The sequence below is a fragment of the Acipenser ruthenus genome, chromosome 24, assembly GCF_902713425.1.
Source record: "Acipenser ruthenus chromosome 24, fAciRut3.2 maternal haplotype, whole genome shotgun sequence".
Lineage (NCBI taxonomy): Eukaryota > Metazoa > Chordata > Actinopteri > Acipenseriformes > Acipenseridae > Acipenser > Acipenser ruthenus.
The window spans coordinates 14,603,090-14,620,386 of record NC_081212.1 but is presented as its reverse complement, the minus strand read 5'-3'; the positions used below and the strand labels follow the sequence as shown (position 1 = coordinate 14,620,386).

Sequence of the window (17,297 nt, the reverse complement as noted above, 5' to 3'; positions counted from 1 at the left end):
GGTTGACCAGCTCTCTCTCGCTGTGCGTGCTCACTGACAGACTACATGCAGACATTCAGAAGGATAGGACTGAAATACATAAACACTCTTAAAGGGCCTGCATTCTGCTACCACAGAATCATTACAACTTCACTTCCAATGTCGTTTCACCCCAGCAGTGTCTTGGGGGAAGGTCAAAGCATCTTACTGGCTGCAAAGCATGACAGTCATTAGGGGAAGCAGCTGGTTGGTTACTGACAGGTAAAGAAGGCCCTGAAGGAGTGGGGACAATTTCATTACAGATTTATCTGTAAATATATTCAGTTACATTTGATTGTGTTTACCCCTTATACCCTACTTAAGAAAATCTCACTGGCTTAATGTGTGATATTTCAAATAATTATTTAAGCCATAGAGGTTATTTTGCATGGATTTTTACCCTTATTGTAATATAATGGGGAAAAAAGAATGGGGTCTGTGGAAGATCTTGATTGAAGTGCTGATAGTGGTGATCACAGCTTCACAGCAACACCTTCCTGTATCTGTTAAACTTGGTCATGTAGCTGCATTACAAAATACTCAATACTTATTGAATATCTTATACAAAATCACAAAATGCCAGTTTTGTATATTTAAAATGACAAAAACAGCAATTGTAGCCACATATTAAACAGAAAAACAAGGCTTCCTTGGGATTGCAGTATTTTAACATGTTCTGGGTTCGAATTGGTGGGAGAGTGTACTGTACCAGCACTGTAATGGACTTTGCATTGCAATTTCAAAAACAGCATGTGGGTTTATTGTTAGCAGGGATTCATTTTTGCACAAGAAATATTTGATGGAGCTAAACAATTCTTAATGAGTTTTATGCATGGAGTGCTCCATAAGGATGCTGTAGATTATGATAATAATAATAATAATAATAATAATAATAATAAATAATAATAATAATAATAATAATAATAATAATAATAATAATAATTCATAGATTAATAATAAGCCCCTCCGCTCTGTGTGTAAATCCTCACACTGCTGAAGAGAGCAGCCCCTCCGCTCTGTGTATAAATCCTCACACTGCTGGAGAGAGCAGCCCCTCCGCTCTGTGTGTAAATCCTCGCACTGCTGGAGAGAGCAGCCCCTCCGCTCTGTGTGTAAATCCTCGCACTGCTGGAGAGAGCAGCCCCTCCGCTCTGTGTGTAAATCCTCGTACTGCTGGAGAAAGCAGCCCCTCCGCTCTGTGTGTAAATCCTCGCACTGCTAGAGAGAGCAGCCCCTCCGCTCTGTGTGTAAATCCTCGTACTGCTGGAGAAAGCAGCCCCTCTGCTCTGTGTGTAAATCCTCGCACTGCTAGAGAGAGCAGCTCCTCCGCTCTGTGTGTAAAGCCTCACACTGCTGGAGAGAGCAGCCCCTCCGCTGTGTGTGTAAATCCTCCTGCAGCTGTGCTCTCTGATCCCGGAGATATGAACCGGTTAGAATCTGATTTCATTAAAAAGTCTTTCAAGGGCCATTCCACAATCACTCACTAGTTACTCCTTTATGAGGCCAAAGGTGACTCTAATGTCCCCCCTGGGTGAGGCATGGAGTAGTATCAGCGCTCACATAACTGAGCTCTGACTCCTCAGAAAACCATTTGGCTGTAATTAATTATTTATTTCTTGGGTCCGTCTCGCTGCACTGAGGGGCCGTCTCGCTGCACTGAGGGGCCGTCTCTCTGCACTGAGGAGTCGTCTCGCTGCGCTGAGGGGCCGTCTCGCTGCGCTGAGGGTCCGTCTCTCTGCACTGAGGGTCCGTCTCTCTGCACTGAGGGGCCGTCTTGCTGCTCTGAGGGTCCATCTCGCTGCGCTGAGGGTCCATCTCGCTGCATTGAGGGGCCATCTCACTGCGCTGAGGGGCCATCTCGCTGCCCTGAGGGGTAGTCTCGCTGCACTGAGGGGCCGTCTTGCTGCACTGAGGGGCCGTCTCGCTGCACTGAGGGGCCGTCTCGCTGCACTGAGGAGCGGTATCTCTGCACTGAGGGGCCATCTTGCTGCACTGAGGGGCCGTCTCTCTGCACTGACGGGACGTCTCTCTGGACTGAGGGGACGTCTCGCTGCACCGAGGGGCCGTCTCGCTGCACCGAGGGGCCGTCTCGCTGTACTGAGGGGACATCTCGCTGCACTGAGGGGCCATCTCGCTGCACTGAGGGGCCGTCTCGAGGCGCCTCCTTTATTATCCAATTCATTATCCAATTTAGCTTGACCACATTCTCACAGGCTTTATTCAGTCAGGTCCAGTCAACATCTCACATGTATTGGTATTGTCAGCAGAGGGGCCGTCTTGCTGCTCTGAGGGGCCGTCTCTCTGCACTGAGGGGCCGTCTTGCTGCACTGAGGGGCCATCTCTCTGGACTGAAGGGACGTCTCGCTGCACGAGGGGCCGTCTCGCTGTACTGAGGGGACATCTCGCTGCACTGAGGGGCCATCTCGCTGCACTGAGGGGCCGTCTCAAGGCGCCTCCTTTATTATCCAATTCATTATCCAATTTAGCTTGACCACATTCTCACAGGCTTTATTCAGTCAGGTCCAGCCATCTCACATGTATTGGTATTGTCAGCAGGGCTTGATATTATGTTAAGTTATTATTTAAATTGTGTCTGTTTAGGAGAAGCTTTCATGGCGTTGGCCAGTATTTTGTTAACTAGTAAATAATACAACCAGTGCTGTGCCATTCGATTTTTCAGGCGCTCATATATCTCTTCTGTTTGCCCTGACAGGAAAGGAGAACTCAATTTTGCTTCACAAGGTCCAACATGATCTGAACTCCGGTGTCTTCAACTACCAGGAGAAGGAAATCATCCAGCAGATCATACAGCATGACCGGGAGATGACTCACTACGCACACCTTCTGCAGAACCCTACTCCTCCTGTCTCCACCCCGATGCCGGTCATCTGGGCTCCACTTATCCAAGCGCCCTTGCAGGCTGCTGCCGCCACCACCTCAGTGGCCATCGCCCTGACAGACCACCCCCGGCTGCAAGGAGCACTGTTACACCAGCCTGTGTCTGTGCTGGAGTCCTTGGGACAGCAGTCGCCTCGGAAATTAAAGAGGTTTCACTCCTTGGTGGCCACCACTGAACCCTCTGCAGCCAGCTCTCCCTCCAGCACTCCATCCCAGCTTCAGACACCAGGAGCGGACAGCTCTTTCCTGGCTTGCTTCCAGGCTCACCAGCCTCCAGGGGCCTCTGCTAGCTTGAGCCAGCTTAATCATCCCTCAGACTCTACCAGCTTGAGCCAGCTCCATCACTCTTCCATGGGTTCACCATCCCCCCACCCCAGCAGTGATGCCTCCATATTCACATTCAACCAGTTCCTGCAGTCCACCTCTGGATCCCCTCACTCAAGCCTGACTGGGCTTCATCAGCTCTCCAGCAACACCCCACCTTCAGGATTGGGGATTGTCCATCAGGGAGCTTCCGGTTCCCCTGCCGCCGCCAGGTCCAGCCCCTTACCCTCTAGCTCCCCTGGTTCCCTGCTTGACCAGCTCCAGCTGCCATCCAGGCCTCCTCAGGTAGGATCCCTCCAGCAATTTGCTGGGGGAGGCAGAACTTCTTCAAGTGGTTTGAACTTGTTCCAGACTCCGTCCGGCTCACCCTCTTCCAGTCTGAGCCAGCTGACACAAGTAGGTCTGGATTCTTCTTCTTCACTGCTGCAGCACTGCTTGGCAGGAATGCACTCGGGGTCCATAGCTCAGCTCCAGCAGGAGAGGTCAGCCCTTTCCTCCTTAGCGCATGGCTCTGGCACCGCTTCCCCTTGCTACACGCCACTGGCCCCCAGCCCCACCATGCAGAGCCCGTTAGTGGGGAGAACTTTCCAGTTCAGCGGCCCATCTAGCATATCTGGTTCCCACAGCTCCCTGCTCATGACACAGACCTCGAGCCCCACTCAACCCATCAGCCAACCCAGAGGCACCCAGCCTTCCCGAGTGGGACGCTTCTCCCAGGACATCAAGCTGATCTCTGCGTCCCAGTCCTCTCTGCCGAAGGAGGGAGCTCAGACCATGAGCCAGGGCTCCACACACTCCTCCAGGGAGTCCATCTCCAGCTTCACCCCCTACTCCACACATAGCCTCCTGGGCAAACCCTGTAGCTCCATCCCTCGCCAAATGACTCTTCCCAGGCAGACGTCCTCAGGATCCATACCTCAGACACACATTACCAGGGCTTCCCCACCAATCGCCGTTCCACCAAGGAAGGGTCCCACAGTGTTCCCATCTGAACTGGAGCCAGTGCTGTCCAAATTACCCTCCAATTTGTGAGGTTTATTCAAACTCTTCCTCACCTCCCCTTAAAAAAAAAGAAAACGTCCCATGTGACTCAGTTTCCTATAGACTTGACTGTGTTTTGTTTATTTATTTGTTTTCCTCCAGTATAACTGTGATTTGAAGTTAACCAGGTGACTTAGAACTCTAGTTTTGTTTATTTTTTTTTCAGCTTGCGTTTATAAACTATTTTATAATTGGTGGTGTAAAGATACAGTATGGCAAATAATACAAAATAATAATAAGAGGAAGAAAACTGTGATACAAGGGTGTGTACAAGAGCTTATATTTGTAATAAGACAAAGGTAGAGACATTTCCTGAACCTAATGAGTGAATAGAGGTTGCCTACTGCATATGAAGTTTTGTTAGGGGGAAATAATGTACTATACATCGAAACCTGTGTGTGTAAAGGACACCTTAGCTAGAGGCACTAAACATCCTTCCAAAATGGATTCCAATTAATAGTCTTCCGATTACACTACCTGTCTCCGTGCTGTCCACTCCTCTCTCTCTCTCTCTCTCTCTCTCTCTCTCTCTGTCTATATTGTCGTTCGGTGATATCTGTGTTCAAGAAACCTCTAAGCTGCTGTCCCGATTCACTCAGAGGTTGCATTTGTGGAGATATGCACTACAGCCAGTACTGTGAGTCCTTGTGTCCAGGCTGGAGCGGTATCTCTGCTGCTCTCAGTGTAATCAGATTGATTTTATTTCAAGTTTTAGAGTATTTGTTTTAGTAAACCTTGCCTGTGTCATATATCATTAAGCAATTAAGAGATTGGGCAGTCTAGGCGATGTGCAGTGACGTATGGGACCTGCGGTTTAGTTCCAGCACAGGATTTATATAAGAAAAACACAGCCGGGCATTTCATAATTCTTACATTGAATGCAGTGTTGTTGGCTACGCTCATTACATTTTTGGTTCAAAGAGAACCATACCTATATTTTTTTAAATGATAATTATATGTTACCTACTTGCTTATTGAAAAAAATATATAAATGTTATGTTGAAATCATGCAATCACAAGACCACTTTTCAATGTGTTTATATGGAGAACACTAGATTTCAAGATAGGCATGTGCCGAGTAACAAGTATAAACAAGTATCCATAATGAGTAATGTCATTTTTTTGACTATGACTACCGCAAGAGTACACAGCTCATAACTTACACTCTGTTTTTTTTACAGCACTTCCATTTTTAGAACCTCTCACTTCCTGTCCACATTAGGACTTAAAAATGATCAAGATCACTGTCAAATAATGCTCTGATCGCTCTCTGTGTGCCATGGGTTTTAAGGCAGTTTCAGTTTAAGACCTCCACATATTCACAATAAAAACAGTAATTCATGATAAAAAACAAACTGTTAAAGCACACAATTATTATTATTATTTTCATAAGCTGACTTTCTTAGATTTACATCGATTTCGACTTTTCAATGTAAAAAAAGCAGTGGTGGCATCACTCGGAAAAGGCAACGTGATGTTCACGTCACTTTAAACCTTTGATTTAGATCATGAGTTGGTTAAAAGTACAGTATTGACACTCCATATACATTGCCGTTTAGTTCCCTGAATATCATGCAATAAAAGCTGATTTGGTCTAAATGTTTTAACACTGTTGTGGAACCATCAACGTTCTCGTCCAAAGGAGTTCATAACAAAATGTTGTAAAAATGCAATGAACAGGTGCCAGTACTTTTCTTAACTTTGTGATAAAATGATATTTTCAAATAAACTGTTTTGCTACACAGGTGATTCATACTGACAATCCCATTCATTCATTATTCAATACACATGGTGTACTTCAGCTAGCTGCGTAGTGCATTTGATTGTGTATTGCAATACATAAATATCATGATTCACAGATTTAACAATGAATTCATGATGTCCCCTCCAGTGAAGAAGCTCCAGTAGTGTGTGTGCTCAAGCTTTACTAAATTCAGGTAACTTAGTAAAGCTTGGTAAGTTGGCCCAGGAACTCCGATACCAGAGGCATGTAGGATTTTCAACTTCTCCACATTGCTAAGAGCTGCATCTCCTTCAACCCAGCACCAATCATACAGCACGCATTCAAACAAAACCATCTCCTTCAACCCAGCACCATTCATACAGCATGCATTCAAACAAAACCATCTCCTTCAACCCAGCACCATTCACACAGCATGCATTCAAACAAAACCATCTCCTTCAACCCAGCACCATTCACACAGCATGCATTCAAACAAAACCATCTCCTTCAACCCAGCACCATTCACACAGCATGCATTCAAACAAAACCATCTCCTTCAACCCAGCACCATTCACACAGCATGCATTCAAACAAAACCATCTCCTTCAACCCAGCACCATTCACACAGCATGCATTCAAACAAAACCATCTCCTTCAACCCAGCACCATTCACACAGCATGCATTCAAACAAAACCATCTCCTTCAACCCAGCACCATTCACACAGCATGCATTCAAACAAAACCATCTCCTTCAACCCAGCACCATTCACACAGCATGCATTCAAACAAAACCATCTCCTTCAACCCAGCACCATTCACACAGCATGCATTCAAACAAAACCATCTCCTTCAACCCAGCACCATTCACACAGCATGCATTCAAACAAAACCATCTCCTTCAACCCAGCACCATTCACACAGCATGCATTCAAACAAAACCATCTCCTTCAACCCAGCACCATTCATACAGCATGCATTCAAACAAAACCATCTCCTTCAACCCAGCACCATTCACACAGCATGCTACTGCTGTTTCTGCACTCATGGATATTTCTCATGTTTAATAACGTCACTAGAAGACTTTACCTACAGGGCTTGAACAAGGTGGAATTTCTGGAATGAGGCCAATAGAAAAATGACCAATACAACCCTTTCTTAGAATCGCTATGCTAAATCTCTAACCCTGTTTCAGGGTGAAGACGTTACCATCACAAACCCCCAGTGCACCCCTAGTGGTCATTTTTACACTTGCCTTATTCTACCTTGCTCAGGCTTATTTCATAATTTAACTGTAGTCACAGTCACAATGGTAACAGATTCATTTGAGCCAAGGCCACGTAGGTGAATAAAATAGCTTCCCAACTATTGTCACACTAACTTCAACCTGGAGGTCAAATCGATAGCAAGTCATTCTGCATGCAGCGCATCCTTTCGTTTGTGCAGAAGAAACAATATGTTAGCATGATTAATGAATCCAATCTGTAGAATGCTCTGTTTATTAATTAATAAGCCTGTACAGCTGGAGGGCAGACCTCCCTTCCATCTGAGTACAGAACGTCTGTAACACCCAGGCACTGGGAACACGCTGGTCCTTCAGAGATCATACACATCTGACAGTACACAAGCAAACCTTTCAAATGTGACCTTGGCCATGCAAATTGGATGCATCTGTTTGTTATTATAACTATGTATCTCGGGCTGGGTAATTGGTATGATCACAGATGAAAGATGAGCCTGTTTCAAGGTGTTCTATTTACCAGGGCAGTCTATTGCTTTAATTGTTCATATTCTACTCCTTTCTGCTATATTAATAAAATCAGAGGCAGTTAGAAATGTTTTTTTGTACCTTTAACATGCTCCTAGAAATATATTTTATTTAAATTATACTCAAAGGACGTTCAGGTCATTGTTTGCAGTTCTATTCAAATTCACCTTGGTGGAAATTCCGTTCTAGCATTTCATTATGTTGTCCAATTATTGATCAAGACAGTATGATGGATCATATTAGAAAACAAATCACCTGATGGTGGTTCTCACACAGACACCCCGGAAGCTGATGTAGCAATAAGAGGTCCATTATCCACATCTATACCTAAAAGCATGTTGGTTTGAAAAGATCCACAACCCAATAGTAGCAGCTATGGACCTGGAACCAAACAAATTATTGATGCAAGAGTTTACAGAAGATGTTTAGGGAGTCTCTATAAAACCCAAACAAGCTGGTTAACTTGTACATTGTTGACTTTGGGCGGTTATTTGAACCATACCTCTTATTCCCTAATCCCTACAAACGTCTTCTCTTTCCTCTAATAGCTTTGAGAAGCAATACAGTCTAACAGTGAAAATACTTTATACTATTTCCTTGGAAGTAGCCAGTATTGATTTTTCTATTTTCCATGTCCCATTTTTCTATGGTACAATGGTGTCCGATCGGTTTCAAGAAGGGGAAATCGGGCCCACTCATTGAATCATGGAAACATCTATTAATTTTCTTATTTTTAACAGGTTTTAAATGCTTACAAATCAAACATCCAACCTTTATTAGTGCAGCTGTTTATAAAGGGGGCGGCTGTGTATTTTGTCAGTGAAACGTTCAAATACCATACCAGCCAATTCTCCTTGCCAGGTTTCATATAACCTAATGAGCCAAACCTCAGCACTCAGATAATGGGAACGTTTATTTCAAACCTTGGCGTGAAGACGGAACTGTTCACTGTATTACATGTAGAAGAAAACCATGAGAATAAACATTTTGAATCTCTTTCAAATGTACACTGCTGCTGCCAGATGTACAGCATTTAAAGCAAATTCGTGTTTAAAGGGTTGTGTTATTGTTATTTATTCCGAGACGTACAAACTCATGGACTACCTTATTTTGATTCAATGAGTTTAATAAAAATAAAAGTTTTGTTAAAACTTCTTATTCAGTGGCACCAACTTTAACCACATTGCATTTTCTTTAGATAACCTTGCTTCTAATTAAAAACTACTTTTGAAAACTGAAATGTTACATTTCAATCCAAGCTATTCACCACTGCCCTATTGAAAGAGCCTATGTGCAATTGTGATTAAGAGAGATCCAATTAGCTGTGATAAGTACATTTCAATAATTCTATCAGTGTAAAACTGGCAGTGGCATAGTCGAGCTACAACACTTGATCCCCGCACCGCTTCATGTAGGCCCCTAGGAGGCGCTACAGCTGCTGCTGAATGAAGGGAGGTGTCTCTCTGCAATGAATACACCTGGTTGCTGTCATTTTAGCGCATGTAAAAATTGAGTGAATTAAATCTGTCATTGCTCTGGACCTGGTGCCACATTCTCATTCTCAACATTGGAAAACGAAACTACTTACATGACCATGAATTAAAACAAAGCAAAGCTGTAATTAGAAGTGTTTGTATAATCTTTGACAATAACTGTATTTAGAGCTGGAGCCGCTTGAGAAGAACGTCCTTTTTAAATGTGCCATTTGAAAACTACTGTCTCAATATTTAGGTGGCTGACCTATATTGCCAGGATGGTTACCAAAAAATATGATCATGATATACAGCTGTGGCCAAATGTTTTGCGTCACCTCATAGAATTAACTAATTCTGCTTCATAAAATTGAATGAAACCTGCTGAATAATGTTATGTTAACATATTGAATTACACACCGCTTTGTAGTTTTCCATATACTTAACGAAAAACTGACAAATTGAAAAATGTGACATTTCGAAATCTAACATGAAATACTGTACTACTATTATGGGTTCCGGTCGACTTTTGCAAAATCATTTTGTAGTTTACTTGATTACATGATGTTAAATAAAAGATCAAAATTATGTTCATATAAGTTTATTTTTTATTTTTTAAATGATGTCGCAAATCCTAAAATTGTAGCTTATGCAAAACTTTTGGTCATAGCTGTACATATAGCTGAGTATAAACTAATGGTACAGTTTGCAAATTGTGAAATATATAATTTGGTATGTGTCCATTTCATCATTTTTTTTTTTAAATATATTTTTGCAGTGTTCAATCTAGAATTGAAAATAATGTAGTCACTGTTTACTTAAGTGACAAGCAATGTTCACTGAACTGTGTATAATTATGGAATAACTTTTTAAAAATGTATTACAATTAATGCTGTATAATCCTATGAAGTTTAAGACATTAAGGTACTGAACTCAAATATATAGCCATTTTATTAAAAAGAAAGTTGTTTTTGTGGTTTCTTTTTGTAAACTGAGTGAAAGTTGTACTGAATTGTGGACAGTGAACATTTTGAATTCTTTGATACTGCTTTTTGGCAGAAGAAAAAAATTCCCTTCACATGTTATGGATATTTTGAAATAATATATATTTTATAATTATCGCTTTACAAATATTAGTTGCAGTGCGACGCAGTGAAATCTTCCCAAGGGCCAGTGCTATGGCCTGTTGCCCAGAACAGAATAGAGAACATCAGTTATAGTAGTCACAATATATGAAAGCAGTTAGACCACATGGGACACTCCCCCAGCTTGGAGTTACTACAGGGTTAGAGTATAAAGCAGGAACACTCCCCCAGCTTGGAGTTACTACAGGGTTAGAGTATAAAGCAGGAACACTCCCCCAGCTTGGAGTTACTGCAGGGTTAGAGTATAAAGCAGGAACACTCCCCCAGCTTGGAGTTACTGCAGGGTTAGAGTATAAAGCAGGAACACTCCCCCAGCTTGGAGTTACTGTAGGGTTAGAGTATAAAGCAGGAACACTCCCCCAGCTTGGAGTTACTGCAGGGTTAGAGTATAAAGCAGGAACACTCCCTCAGCTTGGAGTTACTGCAGGGTTAGAGTATAAAGCAGGAACACTCCCCCAGCTTGGAGTTACTGTAGGGTTAGAGTATAAAGCAGGAACACTCCCCCAGCTTGGAGTTACTGTAGGGTTAGAGTATAAAGCAGGAACACTCCCCCAGCTTGGAGTTACCGCAGGGTTAGAGTATAAAGCACAACCTGTTACACATTTTAGGAGAATTTCTGTGTCGTATATGCATGTTACATAGGATGTGTGCAGTACACTTGGTTTATAGTATTCTTTATAGTACACAATGGGGTTTCAATAGGATACTATACAAAAGATGAGGGTGTGACAGGTTGGCAGGGTGGTGACATTCCCAGACAGCTGACAGAGATACACCCAGACAGGTACTACAGGTGAAAACACTGCTCACAGAGCAAAATCAAAGGTTTAAACAAACACAGTCTCTCACAACACAAAACAAAATAACAACAATTACCGTGCTGGTGATTTCCAGCACGCGTAGCATTCGTTTACTTTTACTTTTGTTTCCGTCTCTCTCTCTCTCTCTCTCTCTCTCTCTCTCTCTCTCTCTCTCTCTCTCTCTCTCTCTCATTAATAAACAGGACTTAGCCCTGCCCCCTGTGTATGTGCAGGGCTCTGTTCTACCCTGCCACAGAGGTTATAGAAGAGGTGCATTACACAAGAGATGCATGCTATAGTAAAACAAATTACTATATTTATACAAATCAGAGAGGACAAAAAATGTCCCAGTGGGCAGGAAAGTGGAATGGCTGTTGAAAACCACAGACAGACAGTGGCATACTGCAGCAGACAGGTTGGTAAGAAATAGGGTTGAAGCTGGGAGCCAGCCTGACAAACCCGCCTCTCAACCCTGAACAGCCCCAGAGGCGAGGAGGTAATATTGTAAAACAAGGTGTGACGGGGTACTGCCCCGTCTTTATGATCATGTTTGGGACTGGCAGGGAGGGGGTTAAAATTCCTCCCTGCCAGGAAAACATGTGAGAATGTGGCTGGAGCCCTAATTGACTAATTAGCAATTATTGATTAATTGGGCTCCAGCCACAGGGGATAAAAGCCAGGGGAGAGGCCCTGGCTGGAGAGAGTTGGAGAGTGGTAGAGAGAGTTCTGGAAGGAGAAGGTGTGTTTTGTTTGTGCTGTGTTTTTCTGTTCCAGTGAAGGCAACGCCCAGCCTGGAAACCTTTATTTTTGTAAGTTTTGTTTTTTGCTTTGTGTTTGTTTTATGTTTAAACCTTTTTGTTTGGCCCTTGTGCTGGTTTATTTTGTATTTTTGTTTATTAAAAACTTTATTTTTGAACTTTTATACTGTCTCTGAGTCTCAAACCTCGGTCCATCCTGTCACATTTGGTGTCAGAAGTGGGATAGCGCCACCTGGAGGCTCAGAGCAGTAATTTTTTTTTTTTTCTTGAATTTTGGGAGTTTTTTTTTTTTTTGGAAAATGGGGAAGAGCAGACAGCGGCAAAGGCAGGAGAAGCAGCAGCCGAAGAAATGTAGGCTGCTGCAACAACAGCCACCCCAGCTGGAGGACCCAGCCAGTCTTTTCCCCTGGTGCTCTTGGTGCGGGAAGGTGGATCACCGGTGGAGGTCCTGTCCAGATGGGCCACCAGCTGACTGGTGTGGGCGCTGTGAGGTGGATGGCCACAACTGGGCAGGATGCCCCCACAATCGGGACCAGGAGCAGCTGCAAACACCGTCCTCGGCAGCCACCCCACCACTTCCTACATCACCGCCTTCACCACCATCCCAGGAAATCTGGGACTGGTTGATGCACCCTGAGGCGGACCTCTTCCACGACCTCCCCATAGTTATCAACACGCTGTGGCGTCGAGATGGGGGGAGGTGGGAAAAGTGGGAGGAACAGCATCACCCGGCGTCCTTCGCAGAGCTGGCCTTGATGGTCGTTAATTACCTGGCGGTAGATATGGGAGATGCCCCAGTCATTCCAATAAAGAAGGTGGAGCTGTCGTCCCGAGAGCCAGAGAGGGGTGAGCTGTCGTCCCGAGAGCCAGAGAGGGGTGAGTTGTTGTCCCGAGAGCCAGAGAGGGGTGAGCCGCTGTCCCGAGAGCCAGAGAGGGGTGAGCCGCTGTCCCGAGAGCCAGAAGGGGGTGAGCCGCTGTCCCGAGAGCCAGAAGGGGAGGAGCCGCTGTCCCGAGAGCCAGAAGGGGAGGAGCCACTGTCCCGAGAGCCAGAAGGGGAGGAGCCGCTGTCCCGAGAGCCAGAAGGGGAGGAGCCGCTGTCCCGAGAGCCAGAAGGGGAGGAGCCGCTGTCCCGAGAGCCAGAAGGGAAGGAGCCGGCGTCCCGAGAGCCAGAGAGGGGTGAGCCGTCGTCCCGAGAGCCAGAGAGGGGTGAGCCGCCGTCCCGAGAGCCAGAAGGGGAGGAGCTGCCGTCCCAAGAGCCAGAAGGGGAGGAGCTGCCGTCCCGAGAGCCAGAAGGGGAGGAGCTGCCGTCCCGAGAGCCAGAAGGGGAGGAGCTGCCGTCCCGAGAGCCAGAAGGGGAGGAGCTGCTGTCCCGAGAGCCAGAGAGGGGTGAGCCGTCGTCCCGAGAGCCGGAAGGGGAGGAGCCGCCGTCCCGAGAGCCAGAAGGGGAGGAGCTGCCGTCCCGAGAGCCAGAATGGGGGCCGCTGCCGTCGCCCAGAGAGGGGGAGCCGCTGCCGCAGCCCGAGAGGGAGGAGCCCGAACGTCTACAGCCCGAGAGGGAGGAGCCCGAACGTCCACAGCCCGAGAGGGAGGAGCCCGAACGTCCACAGCCCGAGGGGGAGGAGCCGGTGCGTCCACGGCCCGAGCGGGAGGAGTCGGTGCGTCCACAGCCCGAGAGGGAGGAGTCGGTGCGTCCACGGCCCGAGCGGGAGGAGTCGGTGCGTCCACGGCCCGAGAAGGGGAAGCCCACAGGCCTAGGGCTGAAGGGACCTGTAGGGGAAGAATACAGGCTGTTCCCGCCTCCGCCAGCAGAGGGAGACGAGTTGCAGTTCCCGCCTCCGCCCGCAGAGGGAGACGAGCTGCCGTTTCCGCCTCCGCCAGCAGAGGGAGACGAGCTGCCGTTCCCGCCTCCGCCAGCAGAGGGAGACGAGCTGCCGTTCCCGCCTCCGCCAGCAGAGGGAGACGAGCTGCCGTTCCCACCTCCGCCAGCAGAGGGAGACGAGCTGCCGTTCCCGCCTCCGCCAGCAGAGGGAGACGAGCTGCCGTTCCCGCCTCCGCCAGCAGAGGGAGACGAGCTGCTGTTCATGCCTCCGCCAGCAGAGGGAGACGAGCTGCTGTTCCCGCCTCCGCCAGCAGAGGGAGACGAGCTGCTGTTCCCGCCTCCGCCAGCAGAGGGAGACGAGTTGCTGTTTCCGCCTCCGCCAGCAGAGGGAGACGAGTTGCTGTTTCCGCCTCCGCCAGCAGAGGGAGACGAGTTGCTGTTTCCGCCTCCGCCAGCAGAGGGAGCCGGGCCGCCGTTCCCGCCTCCGCCACCAGAGGGAGCCGGGCCGCCGTTCCCCCCTCCGCCACCAGAGGGAGCCGGGCCGCCGTTCCCGCCTCCGCCACCAGAGGGAGCCGGGCCGCCGTTCCCGCCTCCGCCACCAGAGGGAGCCGGGCCGCCGTTCCCGCCTCCGCCACCAGAGGGAGCCGGGCCGCCGTTCCCGCCTCCGCCACCAGAGGGAGCCGGGCCGCCGTTCCCGCCTCCGCCACCAGAGGGAGCCGGGCCGCCGTTCCCGCCTCCGCCACCAGAGGGAGCCAGGCCGCCGTTCCCGTCTCCGCCTCCCGAGGGTCCGCTGCTGCTGCCGTCGCCTCCCGAGGGTCCGCTGCTGCTGCCGTCGCCTGGGGTTGCCAGGGATCCTGCTTCGCCTGGGGTCGCTACACTATGGCCGGAGCCCCACGGAGGGGAGTTGCTGGCCATGAAGAGGGGGAGGGAGGTCAGGAGACCAGCTCCCCCAGCTGCACTTTCGCGGCAAGATGGTGTGTGGCCGGAGCCCCGGAAGAGGGAGCTGCTGGCCACGAAGAATTGGGTGGTGCCGGACGTCCCACCATGGCCACCCCCATGGACACTGTGCTTCCCCCTCTTCCGGGACTGAGACTGAGGGGGGAGGTGGCCATTTAGTCCATGTTGTGCTTGGCACAAGGGGGGGGATATGTGACGGGGTACTGCCCCGTCTTTATGATCATGGTTGGGACTGGCAGGGAGGGGGTTAAAATTCCTCCCTGACAGGAAAACATGTGAGAATGTGGCTGGAGCCCTAATTGACTAATTAGCAATTATTGATTAATTGGGCTCCAGCCACAGGGGATAAAAGCCAGGGGAGAGGCCCTGGCTGGAGAGAGTTGGAGAGTGGTAGAGAGAGTTCTGGAAGGAGAAGGTGTGTTTTGTTTGTGCTGTGTTTTTCTGTTCCAGTGAAGGCAACGCCCAGCCTGGAAACCTTTATTTTTGTAAGTTTTGTTTTTTGCTTTGTGTTTGTTTTATGTTTAAACCTTTTTGTTTGGCCCTTGTGCTGGTTTATTTTGTATTTTTGTTTATTAAAAACTTTATTTTTGAACTTTTATACTGTCTCTGAGTCTCAAACCTCGGTCCATCCTGTCACATAAGGGCTATGGCTATATTCACGTATTTATCTATCACTCTCTTGTGGAGAGCCATATATATTTCGGTTGAGTGCACAAGGTAAAGGATGGTTAGACTAACACACTGTTGTTTCTTTCTGTCTCTCTGATTTGTGTCTTGATGTTAAAGCCCTATAGATTCCTCCTGAAATATACAGTGATGCTAATGAACCCCTCTTTGTGCTGCCCCAGTTCTGTGGAAAGGCACAGGGCAACCATCTTTGCTGCTATCAAGTTTCTTCCACAACACCTACAAAAACAAAAAGGCCTTCACACCGACATAATTCATCAGAAGTGTAAGGCAATCTCCTTCAATGGTCAGTAATAACATTGATGTATAAAAATAACATAGAAAACAGAAGGGTTTTTAGTTTTTTCTTCAAAGTGTGAGATATAGCCCAGGGAGCTGACAATTGCTATGAAAACTACAGTGAGTCTGTCCTATCTCTCCCAACACTCATAAAACATGTAATTACCGAAAGGCTGCTTTAAAGGACATGCAGGACTACAGCTGTGCACTTAACCATAAGAATGTACTAACATGTTAACAGTTGTATTTTATTAGTAGTAAATGGTTTGTTAATATATAGTAAGATGTTTGTGATTTGCAGGCAAAGTACACTTAATGATTCTGGGGTTAAATTTGTTTTGAGATTTTTTTAAAACATTATTATTATTTTTTAGCAGACGCCCTTATCCAGGGAAACTTACAATTGTTACAAGATATCACATTATTTTTACACTACTCCACATTACTTTTTAAATATTTAGATTACTAGGCTACGTTAACAATATTTGTTTAGTAAGTTAGTAAGTCATTAAGAGTAAATACATTAAAAAAAGAGTGACCAGAATTGTAAATAATTAGAGTTTATTTTTGAGTGGAACCTATTTGTTTTGAGCTGGTTCAGGTTCTTCATTGAAACATCATGAAACCTGGAATTCTGCTACAAGTTTCAGAAGCTTTGCTTCTCAGTGTGATAACTTTCAATTTCCAGTATTCTTTGTTTCGGACCAATTGTATTAAATGCACTGCCTAATGAGTGGGCAGGGGGTGAACAATGTTGAATGCACGCCTTATGGGCACAATTCTCCATTTAGGACCTTGGGGGCTCATGTCTAACTTGCTTATAGCGAGGCACGCTGGAAGTTTGACAAGCCAATTTTCATCTTAAACCTGCAGGAGCACAAAGGCCTCAGCAGAGCTCCCTGCAGACCCCACAGCGGGAGTAGAGCCACTCTCGCATCACTCACCCCGGCCTCCACATGGTAGTGCTTTTACTAGGGGAGCCACTGGGGACCCCAAGAATGACCTTCTGACAACATACAGCACAAAGCTGAGAAAGAGCAAAATAAAGACACAGGGCACTTTGTAATCATCAATTAACCCCCTTCTTTAAAATGACATTGAAAAGAGACCTGGATGGTAAGGGTGCGTGGAGGTCTAAACCAAACCTCTAAGCTTGGACAGGCCTCTGTCAAAACCCTTGAACAGATTCTCAGACCGTGGTTCCGAGTTTCAAGTCAATACAACTAATAGTTCCCACAATGCAGCAGTCACAGTATCAAGCCCGCTACAGCAGGGCTTGAAGGAGCAGTCTAACCATTAGTGTTGTATTAGCTATTGCTGAAAAAGTCTAATGACTGCCCAAGGGGAATATCTCAGGTGACCTTGACGTCTGTTTGAAATGTTCTCACTATGTACAGGCAACAGGGAATACAGGCATTAAGACGACATATGAAGTCAGTGTGGTTTCTCTGCAGTAGGGCAATGCAGGAATTACCTAGTAGTGTTCAATTCTGCACTTGTGCTCCCAATCCCAGGAGGCAGGGTGCTGTAATTAAAATCTCACATACCTGTGCACACTGGCGGCTGTGTCACATTGTCATGGACACGGGGAAACAAAATAACGTTTGTAC

The 17,297-nt window shown here is 46.7% G+C and overlaps 1 protein-coding gene across 1 annotated transcript in view; it reads left to right on the top strand.

Moving 5' to 3' along the window:
* The window catches only part of LOC117429766 (potassium/sodium hyperpolarization-activated cyclic nucleotide-gated channel 4), an 81,535-nt gene extending 71,360 nt beyond the window's left edge, over positions 1-10,175 (top strand). The window contains exon 8 of the mRNA XM_058998411.1: positions 2,732-10,175. Within this exon, the coding sequence (XP_058854394.1) occupies positions 2,732-4,272 (1,541 nt within the window). The 3' untranslated portion in view covers positions 4,273-10,175. The remainder of the gene's footprint in view (positions 1-2,731) is intronic.
* Positions 10,176-17,297: the final 7,122 nt, after the last annotated feature.